Source organism: Astatotilapia calliptera, chromosome 2 (genome assembly GCF_964374335.1).
Source record: "Astatotilapia calliptera chromosome 2, fAstCal68.1, whole genome shotgun sequence".
Classification (NCBI taxonomy): domain Eukaryota; kingdom Metazoa; phylum Chordata; class Actinopteri; order Cichliformes; family Cichlidae; genus Astatotilapia; species Astatotilapia calliptera.
In genome coordinates, this window is record NC_137423.1 from 21,256,576 (window position 1) to 21,274,329 (window position 17,754).

At 41.7% G+C, this 17,754-nt stretch overlaps 1 protein-coding gene across 1 annotated transcript in view; it reads left to right on the top strand.

Moving 5' to 3' along the window:
- aff2 (AF4/FMR2 family, member 2) overlaps positions 1-17,754 on the top strand; it is a 149,027-nt gene that overhangs the window by 78,609 nt on the left and 52,664 nt on the right. The window contains exon 10 of the mRNA XM_080308784.1: positions 5,745-5,782. Within this exon, the coding sequence (XP_080164910.1) occupies positions 5,745-5,782 (38 nt within the window). The remainder of the gene's footprint in view (positions 1-5,744; positions 5,783-17,754) is intronic.

A 17,754-nucleotide genomic window follows, 5' to 3' on the forward strand; every position in this document is an offset into this window, starting at 1 on the left:
AGCTTTCTTAGCCTGAAGTAAAACACAACACGCACACATTCATAACTGACACACACACATATATGCTTGCATGTACTACACATTTGCGCACATATACATAGGGAGATGCACATACAGTGTACTCATGCAGACGTTGCCTCACAAGCATTTACACCAGCAAACACATAAATATAAACACATGCTGACAGAGTGTGTGTGTGTGTAAGAGAGACACACACACAGATGCACAGTGTCATTAGTATGCCGTGGCACAACACTGTGAGGGCAGCAGAGGAGTATGATGAATATGTTTTTGGCACAGAGCAAAAGGAGATGGAGGAGAGGAGGGAATTGAAAGAAGGAGCAGAGGAAGGGGGAGATGAGGAAAGAGGAGAGGAAAGGAGTGAGGGCAGAAAAAAGAGAGATGTTCCTAATGACTTTAGAAACTGACAGAAAAACAGCAACCCAATTACCGCTGCAGGACCGTCCTTTGTCTCTATCTGCCTGTGTTTCTCTCTGCGAGCTCGTGATGACAGATCACCTTGGTCAGAGCAAAGTCGGGCTTAAAAGTTCCGTCTCTATATGAAGGCACAGTTGCAGCTGGGAAAAGTGTCTAGCAGAAAGGAAGCCTTAAACACATCACGCCTGCTGCACTGTGGCTTAGCTACAGTAATACTGAATGCAGACGAGTTTTGTGCGTAGGCTGAGTAATGTTACACGACGCTATAATATTAAATTCAGGAAAATGCAGCTGGAGGAGATCAGTTTTAGCTGCGCAGCTTTCGGATGAATCTGTGGAGGAAATCAGGTCTAAAGAGATAAACATGCCAGCCTGACAGAGCTGGTTGGTAAAGGTTAAAAGAGCTGCATGCATGAACTAACTTGAGCTGCATGCACACTGCATGGAGCAGAGAGTTGGCTTTGTCTCCATGGGAAACTCACAGGTGTTAGTCGAAACATTAGCAATAGCTCTGCAGTGAATTAGCATGAAGAGTCTTGAACCTGGAACATTTAAATAGAATTAACCTGATATCCTTTTTTTAGTTTGAAAAGTTGGTTTAGTTTAGTTTTCCCGACATTGGTTACCATTGTGATCTGTATTATTTTATCTATGCCTTTACAGTCACCGGGGTTCTTTGCCCAAGGATTAAGCCATTGGCGTTCCAATTGGCAGACAACCTGCTGAGGCCAATCAATGTTCAGCCAATAGTAATGGCAAACGTTTTGACTTCTGCTAGCAGGGAAAGCGCAGGAAATACAAATTTTATTACAAATTTCAGTTATACTATGATCGTAATAGGGACGAGAGGCTGAGGCACGACTACAATGTCAGTGTCTGTCAGTGCGCCCCAGGGTGGCTGTGGCTACAATGTAGCTTGCCATCACCAGTGTGTGAATGTGTGTGTGAATGGGTGGATGACTGGATATGTAAAGCGCTTTGGGGTCCTTAGGGACTAGTAAAGCGCTATATAAATACAGGCCATTTACCATTTACCATTACAATGACTGTGAGCATGTGCAATGAACTCTTTTAAGCAACTTTGATGCGTCGAGATAGTGATAAAACAGCAGCCTACCAACCTGCTTTCAGTCCGCTATCAGTTAGTGCACAGTGTTAGTGCATCAGTCAGTGATTTCATGGGGTTAATATAGTTTTTTTTTTTTGTATTAATACAGCAAATATCAAATTGGCATAAATCCAAAATCTACACAGGTCCAAATAAACTCTCACAGATTTGAAACATAATTTTTTTCACCAACAGTGATGTTGTTGCTGCAGGTTGGCAAAGCAAAATGACATAAATCCTCGTCAATCTACAACAACAAACAAGTCGCACTCATCCATTCAGACTGACTCAGGCTGATTGTTTATAAATTAGATGGTAGTTATTTTCTAACCTTTGCTAGTCTGTCTGAGAGTGATTGCAGCCAGTCTGAGTTGGACCATTATTGCTTGGAGACAGGTTGCCTCCCACCAGGTGACCTGTGGCGTCACTTTTATATCAAAGTTGCCCAGATGTTGAGGGTGTTGCACACTCAACCTCTGGGTGAATATTTCATTGTTGTAGCTACTTGCAATCAGTTGCATAAAAAAAAAGAAATATATAGAAATCGATCAGTCTGTCAGTGTAATCACCAGTTGCCAAATCATTTTTACTGTGACTGAGCCTTTACGTGAAGAAAAAGGTCTACTATGTGACAGATCCTCACATATCACCTCTTCCTATCAAAATAGTTTTAAAACACTTTGCATTGGCTTCCTATATCATCTATATTCTGGACGGATCACAGATTGTAAGAAGGGAGCTAACAAGGAAGTAAAGCATTTGCTTCTAGTACTATGAAGCAGTTTTTCTGTGAATGGCTTTCTGTTTAGCTTGGCTCTTGGCGTGCACTGCAGAATGCAAATGAGCATGCAGACTACAAAATGCACAGAAAACACTTGCTGGAAATCCAGTACACATCATAGTGATGTACTCAAGGATTTGAATGTGCACTAGGTAGGAAACATGAAACCAGAGCATCAAAGGAAATCTGATTAGCGGAGCTTTACGACAAAAAGACCCACGCTGGTGTTCGGGGTGCCGTTAAGTCTGTGTAATCGACACGTGTAGAAAATATGTTGTGTTGCACAAGTGAGCAGCTCTGACCTTTTATCTATCCAGTGGCAACATCCTATTAATCATCTAAAGCACATAGTTACAGGGTGACCTCAAATCACAGTCCTGGGTGGTTTAATTGCGAAGCAGCCTCATAAATAAAGAAAAGCTGAAAGAAGTGAACGGTGGGTGTTTATGGAGAGAACAAGGACGACGGGACAAGTGTCAGGACACCGCTTTCACTACAACTTTAATTAAAGCTCAAAATTGGGTTTTTGAAATGAATATGTTTACTTTTAGCCTTGGTAGGTTTTTTGTGCCTGTATAATCACCAGTTTTGCAACTAAATGCAATTGTTCATTTTTGGCGTAATGCTAGGTGATCTCAGAGTGCAGATCATGTCCACTGCTGTGACTTCCATCAGAGATTGGCAGACTTCCTGCAGAAGAGCAGCAGTTTAAAAAAAAAAGAAAGGACAGAGGCTACCAACGAACCTTGAAATAGAAATATCGCGTAACAACGAGTCAAAGCAAGCTAGACAGCACAAACAAATAGAAGTATAGAAAGGCATCGATCAGTGAGTTCAAAAGCCTGCCGAGTAAATGCAAAGTGTTAAAGTGACTACGTGGGCTTAAAGGCAGCTGAGTAAACAGAGTCCTTATCATGGCTAACACATCGCAAAGAAACACACTTGTTCATATGTTAGCTGTCTGTTGGACATGATTGAGATCACAGCCATCAAACCAAGCAGAGATGCTCGTGTATGTAACAGGACAGATTAAAGACTGACAATGTTCACGAACAGGAAAGTGTTCGGTGGACTTGCTGTGTCAAATCCAGCTGGCATCGGAGGGAAAGATGCTAAAATACAGTCGCTTTGTGTTCCACTTGTGAAAATCCAGCAGCTCCTGTATTTTCAGTAACGCAACCTCCTCGCAAGAGTTGCATCATAAATTCAAGAACTGAGTTCAGGTGTTAGAAATGCTTTTACAAAGTCTCTCACGTGAAAGTAAAGTGACACCGTACAAGACAAGCAAAGAATTCATTGTTCGCTTCCTGTTTAAATTGGTGTGGGGGTGTTTAAAGCCTTGTTAAGACCGTATTGCCGGCCCCGCTGTGAAACATTGAGATGTCTCGCACCCACTCGCACCCACACGAGAAAGGCGAGCGAAGAGGGGATTTTAGAAATATAATCATATACGTCTGGAAAAGCTTTAAGGTCTGAATCGTGTTGCTTTTGGTAAAACAGCTTGTCCCTTTTTGTCGGGAACAATGCTCGCAGCCGTGTTATAACAGAGGAGATTGTGTGAATAAATGCTGGTTGGTTTGTTCTTTATTTAAATCCAAGTAAAGCCACCAGCCAGCTAAATATATTCACACATAGATCCTCTCCATGAGCCCTGCAAGCCTCCCAAAGCCAAAGATCTGAGGAGGTTTGTTGTTCTAGCCTGCAGCTCCACATCGATCTATCAGAAACTTCACTGGTCCAGTTAATCACCTTATTCCTAGAGAGAGAGAGAGAGTGGGGGGGGGGGGGGGAAACAACAACAAGCCGGAGGGAAGAAAAGGTCCTGTTTTTGTTTGAGTAATTCATTTTAATTGTTGGGTTACAGTGCTTGAAGAAAAATTAATGGCTGATATTTGCAGGAATTGAGTTTACTGTTTTTGTTTTGTCGCTCTAATTGATGTAGCCATGCGCAAAAATGACTGGGAGGCGTCAGAGGGAGGAAGAGAGGACGGGGGAGAAGGTGGAGGCTAGGAAAAGGCTTCACTGACATGCTTAATCACCCCCCACCCCAATCCCCCCTCCCCCTTGTTCTTTTTGCTGAAAGGAGGAAAAGTATGAATAGAAATAAAGCAGAAGCTCGGAGTGAAGAGAGAGGGCAGGGAGGAAGCGCGGAGGAGGGGGCGTAAAGGAAGAAAGTCGACTTTACTGTCATTTTAATGACAGTAAAGTCGACTTATAGAGGAGAGCTGATCGAGGGAAGGTGAGGCTAAGAAAGTGAAAAGATAGTTTGTGTTTTCTGGAAAATAATTAAGAAAAGCAACACACACACATGGTTACACTGTCGTTCAGTACAGAGGGGTCGTATCACGAACTCATCTACACTGAGTGCAGCAGCTGGAAAGGACGACTGTAATCTCAACTTTTCTCAAACTAGAATTTCAAATTTAATCTTAAAATACTCTGTCATACATTTGACCTTTGACCTCTGAACAATAATGCTCTATGTCGCTATTTAAAAGCATCGAATAGCATCGCCGTTGTTTGTATTGAAAACGTACAGACCAATAGGAAACAACATAGGGAGAGTCTTTGTTGTGTATGTTACAGGTTCTAATCATTCCCGACTAACTTTTTGTTGGAAAATCAAATAAACTTGTGATCAACAACTTTTTTCCATGATGTTTATTATTAAATGTTTAAACAAATTTTTACTAAACTATGAAAAAGCTATGCAGTTAAACTATGCAACATATGTTTTATATCTACAAAAATAATCCTGTGCCAAGCCAGCACGCTCTCTGAGCAGCATTTACTTTTAAGGGAATGGTAAGACATCTGTAGTGCAGTATAACACGTGCATTTAAAGTATTTAAAAAGAACAAAGAAAGCGAAACAAAATAAGATACCATTGCCTTAAAAGTAAATGCTGCCCTGAGAGCGAGCTGGGCTGTGTCGTATTTTTTTGTGGGTTTTTTGTGCTCAATAAATGTAACGAATATTACCACACTGTTCCTGATGTTTGTTAAAAGATGTTTTAGAGATACATAGTTACACAGACTGTGACGATTTGGGTTGATTTTATTTCTCTTTTTTGACACAGTGTCTAGTATCATTTAATCCAACCAAATGAGCGCATTGATCAATTTATCAGCGCTGTCTGGAATTGATTTGAATCGAACCATTAGGTGATCGATAGAGGCACGTCGCTCCTCGCTCGTCCTTGTGGAATAACTGCATCCGTCACACTCGGGAGTTTTAAAAAATGAACAAGCTTTCATTTGTTTCTTAATAAGAACATTAATCAGATGGCGAGTAAAGTCAGTGACGTTTATCACACGTCGTATTGTGTTCTCACCATCATCACTGTCTCGATAGTTAAACATAATCTATGAACATGACTTCTGATTTTTTCTTTTTGTTGTTTCTTTTTGCGACAGGTGTCCGACAAGCCTAAAGCCAGAGCCGCAGCCCTGAGGTAAGACAAATAACCAAACGCTGCACTCTGCAGCCTCGTTTTTATCCTCACAGAAAATAGCACTCACAATAGAGCTGGCGTGCAAGCTGCTCTTCCACCGAGAGCAACCTGGGCTAAGTAAGACCGCAGTCAGATGTCGTGTATTACTTGTTGTTTTGGCAGAGAGAAATAAGGCAGATCCACATATGGCCTGCATTAAGTCAAGTAGCCGGGGCATCATGCTTCTATATGGTGTGGCAGCCAGCGAGTCTTTGGCAGAGGGTGTGAGGTTAATGGAGTGTGTGACTTTCAATATCAGCCAAACAACAAGCTATAAATAACTGTTCTTGCCCTGAAACAGGCAATTGAGGTAGCTGTGGTCAGTGTTTCTCTTTCTGTACTTGTTTTTGAAAGCACGGTTTAGGAGTGCAGAGCCGGCTCACACAACCCTCAGCGTCTAACACGTCTCGCTTCAGTAAATATCCAACGTTTTAGCAGGACGTTGTTTGATTTTTAGGGGTTTTTTGCTATATGAAGTTAATCGCAAATGCAGCCGCTATTAAGTCTTCTGCAGGTGTTGCGCCTCTAATTCACCGAAACATCTGCGGCGACAGGTGTCCGTTTGATAAGGAGAGTCAGCGGCCTGCACGCTTCAGCTCTAACATTCAGATTTAGGCAGCAGACTCGCTATTTGTATCGCAGGGAGACTTTGCAGGGGCTCTGCGTGTAGACTGTGGCTCTGAGGAGGAAACATAAAACCCTGCGTACATGCATGCATGCGTTATGTTTGAAGGTCAGCGAGTAACATTTCCTCAGGCTCTTTTTTAATAAATGTGGTCTCGTTACAGCTTAACACACATTTAACATTTAGATGCTTCTGTTGTTCGTTCGAGTGTAGGGCACCTTGTTATCGATGCTTTTTGAGTTTCCAGCGTTTCCTTTTTTGTTTATTATCCTGGGTTATGGGATGTAATGCATTGTGCATTAGCGTAATCTTATTTCTGCCAGTTGTTACTGTAGATCAAGCATCAGTAATAATCGTCCTGCGGTATGTTGTAGTAAATGAACAGCTTATTCTTGATTCAGCTGGTTAAGTGGCACATGTACAAATGATTTAAGACCTGCATAATTAATGAACACGTTGTTCCTGATTTGTTTTCTTTTCAGTTCATTATTTTTTCCCACCACATTGTTAATCATTACTCTGCAGCGAGGGACCTCCCAGCCTCAGCAGCTGTTGTCCTAAGGTTGTCATCCACTGGGGGTCGGGGTCTGGAGCATATCCCAGCAGTCTTAGGGTGAGAAGCTGGGGTCACTCTGGACAGGTTTTCTAGTCAAACAGGCAAACATTCACAATCACGGCCAATTTAGAATAGCTAGTTAACCGAACATGGATGTCTTTGGACTGTGGGAGGAAAAGATTCTTCTGTTGTGAGGTGAAAGAGCTAACCACTGCACCGCTGTGGCTCCGTTACCTCTGAGTGTATCAGAGTTTGGATACTTTCCTCCCATATAATAGGTTGTTAGTGTCACAGTCACACCATGGAAAACTGTGGTTGTATGATCAAATTATTGTGGCCATATGCAATGTACTCGTGATCTACTTGCATCTTGTAATGGTGGCTTTGAAGACCAGGTCTGCACTAGTCCACTGTTATCAGATTGACACTGGATGGGGTTAAATTAACAATTACATGCGACCTGTGTCTGTTAATTTGGTGATTAGCTGTAAGAAATTGGTAAAAATGTCAAATCTGTATGCATAAATTCACATTAAAGAGAAACTCAGCTGGTTACATTCAGTTTCCAACCAGCCTCGTAGATTTGAAACAGAAACTCCTCCATAAATAGTGACATAGTTGCTGCAGGATGGCAGTTTAACTGCAGAGTGACACGGCTGCTTCATATACGAATATAACCAAAGTACTACGAGTCGGCAACCAGCTGAGTTGTATCGCTTACTGCGAAAAGACACCGTAGACAAGTTGCATTTATTGCATTCATAGTGCAACAAACTGGGATAGCATTTATAAATTAGACAGAAATGATTAGCAAATCTTTGCCAGTCTGTCTGAGAATGATGAGTCCATTGCAGTCGAAACAGGTCGCCTCTCGCCACCTGTGTACTGGACTAACCGTCTAAAGTTCTCACCCACAGACTGAGGCTAGGGGTGTTGCATGTTCAGGGCAGCCATGAATTTTTCCAAGATGCACCGATGTTCCTGTACTGTTTTTACCCCAGTGTGACTGAGCAATTATGGAAGCAGTTGATTATAAAACATAGTTTTATTATAACAGCTGCAACCATCTATGGCTTGTATAATAACGGGAGCAAAGGAGAAGGTGAGAGATGATGCTGCCGAGCGATGCTCCACCATGGCAGGATGTTGGGGTGGATGGATGGGTCCAAAAACAATCTCTTGAAGACTGTCAGTGTTTTCAGTTTCCATTTCCGTTTTCATAGTTGAAGCCGTTTATTGGCCAGCAGTCATAAAGAGCATTGTGATATCAGAAGTACAGGTTTAGGGCTGATTAAACAAATGTTTTAGTCGCCGATGATGAGTCTAGCTTTCTCCAGAGGACTGCATATTTGTTGGTGTTGTTTTTTTTTTGTAATAATTAATGAATTCATTATTTTTTTGTAGTCTGTCATGTCTGGCAGCTTTTGCAATCAGAATTATGATCTCCACTGTTGTGCCAAACATATTTGCTTTTCCAAGACAAGCTCGGTAAGATCACCTGGTTCATCTTTTTTAATGTATTTAATTGTGCTTCTCTTGTTGCCACTAATTGCATTCTTCACTAAGCATACAGGGAGTGCAGAATTATTTGGCAAGTTGTATTTTTGAGGAATAATTTTATTATTGAACAACAACCATGTTCTCAATGAACCCAAAAAACTCATTAATATCAAAGCTGAATGTTTTTGGAAGTAGTTTTTAGTTTGTTTTCAGTTTTAGCTATTTTAGGGGGATATCTGTGTGTGCAGGTGACTATTACTGTGCATAATTATTAGGCAACTTAACAAAAACAAATATATACCCATTTCAATTATTTATTTTTACCAGTGACACCAACATAACATCTCCACATTCACAAATATACATTTCTGACATTCAAAAACAAAACAAAAACAAATCAGCGACCAATATAGCCACCTTTCTTTGCAAGGACACTCAAAAGCCTGCCATCCATGGATTCTGTCAGTGTTTTGATCTGTTCACCATCAACATTGCGTGCAGCAGCAACCACAGCCTCCCAGACACTGTTCAAAGAGGTGTACTGTTTTCCCTCCTTGTAAATCTCACATTTGATGATGGACCACAGGTTCTCAATGGGGTTCAGATCAGGTGAACAAGGTGGCCATGTCATTAGTTTTTCTTCTTTTATACCCTTTCTTGCCAGCCACACTGTGGAGTACTTGGACGCGTGTGATGGAGCATTGTCCTGCATGAAAATCATGTTTTTCTTGAAGGATGCAGACTTCTTCCTGTACCACTGCTTGAAGAAGGTGTCTTCCAGAAACTGGCAGTAGGACTGGGAGTTGAGCTTGACTCCATCCTCAACCCGAAAAGGCCCCACAAGCTCATCTTTGATGATACCAGCCCAAACCAGTACTCCACCTCCACCTTGCTGGCGTCTGAGTCGGACTGGAGCTCTCTGCCCTTTACCAATCCAGCCACGGGCCCATCCATCTGGCCCATCAAGACTCACTCTCATTTCATCAGTCCATAAAACCTTAGAAAAACCAGTCTTGAGATATTTCTTGGCCCAGTCTTGACGTTTCAGCTTGTGTGTCTTGTTCAGTGGTGGTCGTCTTTCAGCCTTTCTTACCTTGGCCATGTCATGAGTATTGCACACCTTGTGCTTTTGGGCACTCCAGTGACGTTGCAGCTCTGAAATATGGCCAAACTGGTGGCAAGTGGCACCTTGGCAGCTGCACGGTTGACTTTTCTCAGTTCATGGGCAGTTATTTGGCGCGTTGGTTTTTCCACACGCTTCTTGCGACCCTGTTGACTATTTTGAATGAAACGCTTGATTTTTCGATGATCACGCTTCAGAAGCTTTGCAATTTTGAGACTGCTGCATCCCTCTGCAAGATATCTCACTATTTTTGACTTTTCTGAGCCTGTCAAGTCCTTCTTTTGACCCATTTTGCCAAAGGAAAGGACATTGCCTAATAATTATGCACACCTGATATAGGGTGTTGATGTCATTAGACCACACCCCTTCTCATTACAGAGATGCACATCACCTAATATGCTTAATTGGTAGTAGGCTTTCGAGCCTATACAGCTTGGAGTAAGACAACATGCATGAAGAGGATGATGTGGACAAAATACTCATTTGCCTAATAATTCTGCACTCCCTGTATATCTAATTGGCAGAGACACTGCGGATGTAACATTGTCATCAGTGATAAGTTTTCTGAAGGTGTTAAAGCCCATTTTCATTATTTTAAGACATGTTTCCATTTATCTTCCAGGGCTGTGTGGGCTCCCCGGTTTGTCTTCTTGCTAAGTGTTAACATCTTTGGGGAACATATCACCTACTTAATCATTAGAATAAAAAACAATGTTAGATGCATTTTTAACATCACAGAACATTGGAAAGAATCCATGTAAACAGCTGATTTTGGCACCGGGATCAATTTTTCATAAGTTCATCTTTTACTTGCAATGTGTTGTGAAGCCCAGACTGGTGCATTAGGATATAAGAATCTTTTATAAATGAGGCTCGTTGTGTTCACAATCTGAGGGCATTAGTATTCAAGTCTGGAGTGTGACTGTGTGTGTGTGTGTGTGTGTGTGTGTGTGTGTGTGTGTGTGTGTGTGTGTGTGTGGTGTTCAGTAGATTGGGCTGCAGAGTGAATGGGCTCATTAGCGGTAGCAGAGTAACACATGGCCTGGGGCACACACAGACACACACTCTCTTTCTCTTTTGCTTTGCTGTCTGTCTCTCTCACACACACACACACACACACACACACACACAGATATCTGTGGGGATGCTGGGACTAGAGATGCTGTGAGCGATCCACTGGCTATATCCCCCCGTGGAAAGCAACACTCGCTGTCTCACCCACACTCCTCACACCATCCATACAGACACGCATATTTTTTTAGTCCTTGCTCTAACAGCGTTACCCACATACCAATCGTTATTGTGCCACACACACAACCACCCACCTTAAACATCCCACCACAGTGTATATTAGACTGTATCATTCTTTTATTACTTCTCTGTAATCTTCACAATCTCTGCTAGCTGCTTCTGTTTTGTGCGTTATATCCCGTTCACATCTTTCATCACACTGGTGAGGAAAATCGCCTCCAGTGATATGAACTGGTCTTTTTTTTGGTGATTATTTTAATAGTAATAGCGTTCGAGTAGTTCTGGGTGGGTAGTCCTAGTGTTATTTTAGTTAGCGGTGTGAATGGTGTTGAATGGGTTTTACTGAGAGCTCTTTGATGTACAGGTCCTCTGTATTCATAACTGGGGACAGCAATAACTCGAAACCATTCAGACACGGGCAAATCAATATGCTGATATAGTAAAGCTCAACAATGATGGATGTGCTTGCATGAGCAGTAATGAAAACAGGCTGCTCGTTCAGGCTGTCGGGTCAGGAAGTTTAGCAGAATGCTTTGACACAGAAGAAGAACCTACTTTTAGTTCATGGGAAAGTTATTATTATTTAATGAGACCTTATTTCTCGAATAGCAGCTTTTCTTTCACTTGTTGTATTCTAAAGGTGTTCAGATTATATAGAAAGTCAGGATGGGGACAGACGTTAACCACGGGCGGTATATTTATGTAAATGTAGGACCGCTTAAAAACGAATGATGTGAGCAAGAAATAATTATGGGAAATATTAACCAAATGAGAGAAGAATCCAATCGAAACACCTGAACACTTGAGACATGCAGACACATGGGAAGGTTAACAACATCAACATGGGACAACGGGAAACTGACACAATATATACACATGAGGACAGACATGGTAACACATGGGGAACGCAGCAGGAATGAATTAGACGTGTCGAGACAGGGATAGGAAAACTGAACACACTGAACACAGGACGAGACGCTGTCAAAATAAAACAGGAAGTACAACACTGAGACCGTGACGAAGATGTAGGAACTTGTGACACGTAGGGCGAGAGTTGTTACACTCTAGCCGGTCGCCGAGCTGTTAATAAGTCCCCTGAAAACATTGTAGAGCTCGTCAGTCGAACGAGCTCATTAAGGGTGTCCTGCAGATATATTAACACAGACGCTGCATCGCTCGCTGTTTGTCATCGTGGCGATGCTTGAACACAGCCACCATGTTGCTCACCAGCAGGCCGGCCTCTAGGGAGGCAGAGGTCTATACACTATCATAACTCATAATATCATTATAATCAAGTTTGATTTGTTACAAAGCCTACAACTATATGTATAATACATATGTGGATGCTTATGTAGCTACAACTCAAGTATATGTTTCAGTTAATTGTAGTAAAAGAGAATCCAGCACCCAGATAATTTAGGAGTATTTAACATAATAAGACGTTCAGCTACAGGGCCAATTAACCGTGGCACTTTCAGTGAAACATTACTTTAAAAAATTTACATAAAGCAGCATTAGCTGAGTTTAAAAGAAAGACTTAGTGCTTATTGTGATATATCAAATGAAACACACAGAAGAGGTTATTAAAAAGGCTGTAAAACCACTTGCACAGTCACATGCTCATATATTAATTTGTGTGCTGAAATAGATCATCTCAAAGTTAAGACTAGTGACTGAAGTTAGTGGGAGTAAAGAAATACCTCGACTGATGTGACAGGTTATACACTCACCAGCCACTTTGTTAGACACACCTGTTGAACTAAGATATCTACGTGATTACCTTAACTGTACTTTAAGTAGTCGTGTTTCATTTCTGTTGTAATGTAACCAGACGTGAACGCACTGACGTTGGTGATAAATAATGCAATCATGTTGGCAAGTTAAACAGACAGGTTAAGCAGTATCATGCAGCTTGGCGCAAGTTCAAATGTAAAAACACCTTTTCAAACAGTGTCACCCCTGCTGCTGCCAGGGAACATTATGCTACATATGTAGAAATGGAAACCTATTATAGCCTTCCCCACAGTAGCGCCCGGGGCAAACACACTCTCACACAAGCCACAAATACACAGATGCACATGCACGTATCGCTGAATCCTGGAGGCCGAGAGAAGCATAGTGAAGGTGAAAACAAAAGGTTTTCTTCTGCAGATTTTAGTTTTCATGCAGCCGTGCTTAGTAAATGCTTAATAAATGCTGTATCTGATTTTCTTTGGTTGAGTTATATTGTTAGAATTTATTGATTTACTCACCCGACTAATAATCTTCTTACCAACAAGGAATTTGTATTTCCAGTAATTATTGATAGATGTGTACACTGGTGTCCCACAACAAAGTAACAGCAACAATTTCATAAATCATGTCAAATTTTCACTTTCTATCCTACAAAGACATGCGTTAGGTAAACAAGCACACATGCTGGAGCGTGCACACACGCGTGATTGAGAGGGAGATGGAGAGAGATTATAAAGCCAGCTGTGCGGCAGGAAGCTCTGCCAAGTGAAGGGCAGAACCAGCGAGCTGAAGGCAGATGATAAGATGACAGATGAACTGAGCCCAGATGGCCTCCACATCTTCACTTCACAGTCCCATAATGCTGTTGTAATTGTGCATATTTTCACTCCCTTCTCCGGTTATTTGAAGAACCTGTAGTTACCTGTTCAGCATGATCACTTTTCCTGCAGCCTCTGTTGCGTCGTGTCTCCGCTGGCAGCAGTTTATCTGAGCGGTGGCCTGTCTGGCTCAAAGCCATGCGCTCTCTTGTCTAAAGAGCCTGATCAATTCAGTTTAACAGCAAAGGCAAATGGAACATGAAAAAACAATATCAGCAGCTGTCTATTGTCTCTTGATTGTCCTCCTTGCGTTTAATACCTGCTGGTTAATTAATGGTGACCAAGTCCAGAGTGAACAGTACAGTGTAAAGCTGATGGACCCTGGAGAAAGACCAGAAAACAAAACCTTTCTGAAAATCTGATGTAAATATCACTATATACGATGAAAGTATAACTTAACCATATACAGGATTAACTATAGTTTTTACAGGGCTTTGTGCAGTCATGTGAAAAACTAAGTGCACCTTTACCGTTTCCAAAGGTATTACCTTGTTACCGTCTTAACTAGGGATGGGTACCGGTATCTGGTGCCATGATGGCACCGGTTCCGACATAAACGGTAGTAACCAGACCGAAAAGCAGCGCACATTTCGGTGCTTTATTTTGTTGCTTTTTTTTTCCTGAGCTGTGATACACTTTAGATTCTAGCCAATCATTTTATGTTTCCGAGGATAGTAGGCGGGTCCAGGTACGTACGTTCTGTTAGAGCAGAGCTACAGATTAAAAATGCCCAAGGCAAAGCGGTCAAAAGTCTGGCTTTACTTCACAGCAAAAGATGCAAACTCAGCAGCAACAAGTGCTTTAAGCTGATACTGTGATACTGTCAAAAGAGGTAACACCTCGAATCCAATGAAACACCTGGCGACGCATAGCGTTTTTTTTAAAAGCCCAGAAATGCGCCGTATTTGATAGCTTGCTGCGAGACCTCACACCGAGCACATCTACTGCGGGTGGGTTGCCTGTTATCGGACCGGGAGCAACATCCCCCAAAAACCCGAAGAAGAGAGTCCTGGCCCCTAGCCCTGCCAGTGTAGCAGAAATGATGAGGATGATGATGGCAGCAGCAGCCGTTCTTCTCTGCGTGAGTAGCTTAATGTTGTTCGTGTGTAATTTACGTTGAGTAGGCTAACCACGTTATTACATTAATGCATGTAAGGTGAACTAGCAAACATCATCATAGCTACATGCGGCTGTCTTCTTGTTTGATGGCAGATACTCCCTTCACCCTGGCCAAAAAGGCTAAAATGACCAAAGAAAAAGTGGAAAACAGTTAAACATGAGAGGTTTTTGGACAAAGTTTGTGTTTTTTCCATTGTTTAAGCACTGCTTCCAGCCAAGAGTGATGCCATATATGTCCTATAGCTGCAGAAAAGGCTAACATTGTTATCCTTTTACAAAAAAACAGCTGAACATGAGAGGTTTTTGGACCAATTTTGTGTTCTCCATTCTTTAAGCACCGGTTCGAGCACCGTTTAAGCACCGGCACCGTTTCAAAAGTACCGGTTTGGCACCGGTATTGGATAAAACCTAAACGATACCCATCCCTAGTCTTAACTTCTATGGAAGCTGTAAGGGTCGACTTTGTTTTCCATAGGACCGCACATCTATTCAGTTAAAGCACAGAATCAAACAACAGTTGCCTCCAGCTGCTTTATATTGATACAATAATAGAGAAAACCCCAGGAATTAGTGATAGTGGGAAGGAAGAACTCCCTTTTTGTCAGGAAGAAAATTTCAGCTGAACCAGGGTCAGGGAGGGGCATTACAGACAGCGTGCAGAGTTTGATATAGATATAGACTTTCAGCCTGTTCTCACAACAATATAGTGACGATTTGTCACGTCCGGAGGCGTTCCTGAGGAACGCGAAAGGTGACCTTCAGCATTCATATGCTACGTGCTGGGTTGTGGATGAAATCCAGCAAAAATGATGCTCCTGCGGTCATACACGTTCCAGCCATGTATCCCTAACCCTGTAACCTTATCCCTAACCTTAACCAGCACTCTAATGACGTTAGATAGTGTTTTCCAAAGCAAATTAAGTAAAACGAACGTACATGTGTAGATTTATTCCAAACTCATGTTTCCTCATTTTCCGATCTGGTAATATAGGGATGTGCTGGGTGCCCAGAAGCGTAATATACTGACGTTTTGTCACCTGGTGTAAAATGTTACGCTTTGGGAGCGAGAACATGTCACTATTTTGACTAAAGTATTCTTAATTTAAGCACAAATCAACCTGAATGCAAAAGTAATCTTAAGCTTGTTTTTGAAAGGGGCTGCTTCAAATCATGATGAGTCATAAAGCAATTAAACAAAACCTGAGGTTGAACTATAATAACAATCATACATGTCTAGTCAGATTTAGCTAAAAAACAGTATAGTTCAAGTTTAGGAGGAGACAATGACTTAAGTTTTTTAAAAAGGCCCTTTCACAGTGTACACACCTCCTCATGCACTCAGACTACCAGATGTGTGTGGCTGTGTAAACACACTCTGTAACCACTGCTGTGTTTTTGTGGTCAAGCTGGACCCACAAACAATGAGGCATCATGACACTAAAAGACAGATATTCTGTACTTGAGTAGAAATACAGATACTAGTGTTAAAAATACTCCAGTAAAAGTTGAAGTACTCATTCAACTTCTTTACTCCAGTAAAAGTGAAAAAGTACCGGCTCTGAAATGTACTCAGAGTAAAAAAGTAAAAGTAGCTGATTTTCTATCACCTATTTTTATGCAAAGTAGGCTGAACCTTGTGCTGCATTCATTTAACAATAAAATAAAATTAGTAGATGGGAATAATAAAGTTACTCAGCTGGAATCAGGAAAGAGAAAAAGAAGGAAAAAAACATGTTTATTTTCTGAGGGTGACTTTGCCTCGAAATAGAAAACATGTGTAGGGAAGAGGTTCAAGTAGATTCAGCAGGTGGAGGAATCCTAGAAATCAGTAGTAGTGGCTCATTGTGTGGGAAAGAATCACAGCTCATGATCATTTCTGTTCAGAGCTCCAGCAGATTTTTATAGCTCAGGCTGTGATCAGCTGACCTGCTGCTGCTCTGAGGTTTACTGCTCTTTGTGGATTTACCTGATTTTAACAGAAGTTTCATGAGCTGATTTTCATCCTCGACACTGACACTACACGGTCTATGCTGGCTTTGTATTAGACAGTATGAAGTTGGTATGAAGGTAGAATTCGGTCAGTGGATCTCAGCATCCTCAGCTTAAAATCATATGAATCTCTGCTCCCCTCGATGTAACCAAACTCTGCCCATGAAACCACGGCCGCTGTGCACCAGTCACACTGTTCTTTACTTTAAATCCATCACAGTGCAGCAAACTAACCTGTTTGTCCTGCACTGAACTGCAGAGGATTTTCATGCAACCTTAAATAACAACCTCAGTTTGGTTTGTAGCACATTTCACAATATGAAAAAAACCCATAATGCCACATGTACTTTACATTTCCAGTTCATCAAACAGCGTCCTTACTATTAAATCTACCCTCTGTTCTTCCTCTCCTGCCTTTCTTATCTTTCTCCATCTCTGAGTGAAGTCAGCTCTCTTCCTTTTCTGTGAAATACAGCAGCTGGACCTTCAGTTGTTTGTTGAACTGATAGAAAGGTTACATTTGAAATCACCTGACACTTAAAAAAATGTAACTCCCTTTCTGCTCGCTCGTCTTCTGTATGGATAGAGGCTGAAGTACCGCAACTTACAGACACCTGCAGTTTTTCGGGTGTTGTGCCAAGAAATTAATAAATAAAAACACCCAATTTAACCCCTTCAACTATGCCACACAGGGTTTTGGGGTTTGTTCGTTTTTTGCATCTTTCATGTCTTTTTGTGCCACATCTCCTGGTAATAAATGCATTTCATGTGTTTCAGTTTGGGCTCAAATCACTTTGATGTTTGAAACCCGCCGTGATGTGAAATAAAAACCCCTCAAAGCGTTAAACCAAAAGTAACGAGCCTGTTTTGAAAATGTAAGGAGTACAAAGTACAGACATTTGTTTGAACATTCAGGGAGTAAAAGTAAAAAAACTACTCAGGTAAAGTACAGAACTGAAAGCTCTACTTCAGTACAGTTACTTTGTTACCTCCCGACTCTGCTGAAGGACCAGCATTATGTGCAGCGTTGCAGCTTGCTGTAGCACAGGACTGTGACCCACACACACATTTTCCACACGTCTCACTGGTATGATGAAGAAAACAAAACCTCCAAAAACCAGGAATTACTTCTACCGAGCTCTCCCCCTTGACCCTGTT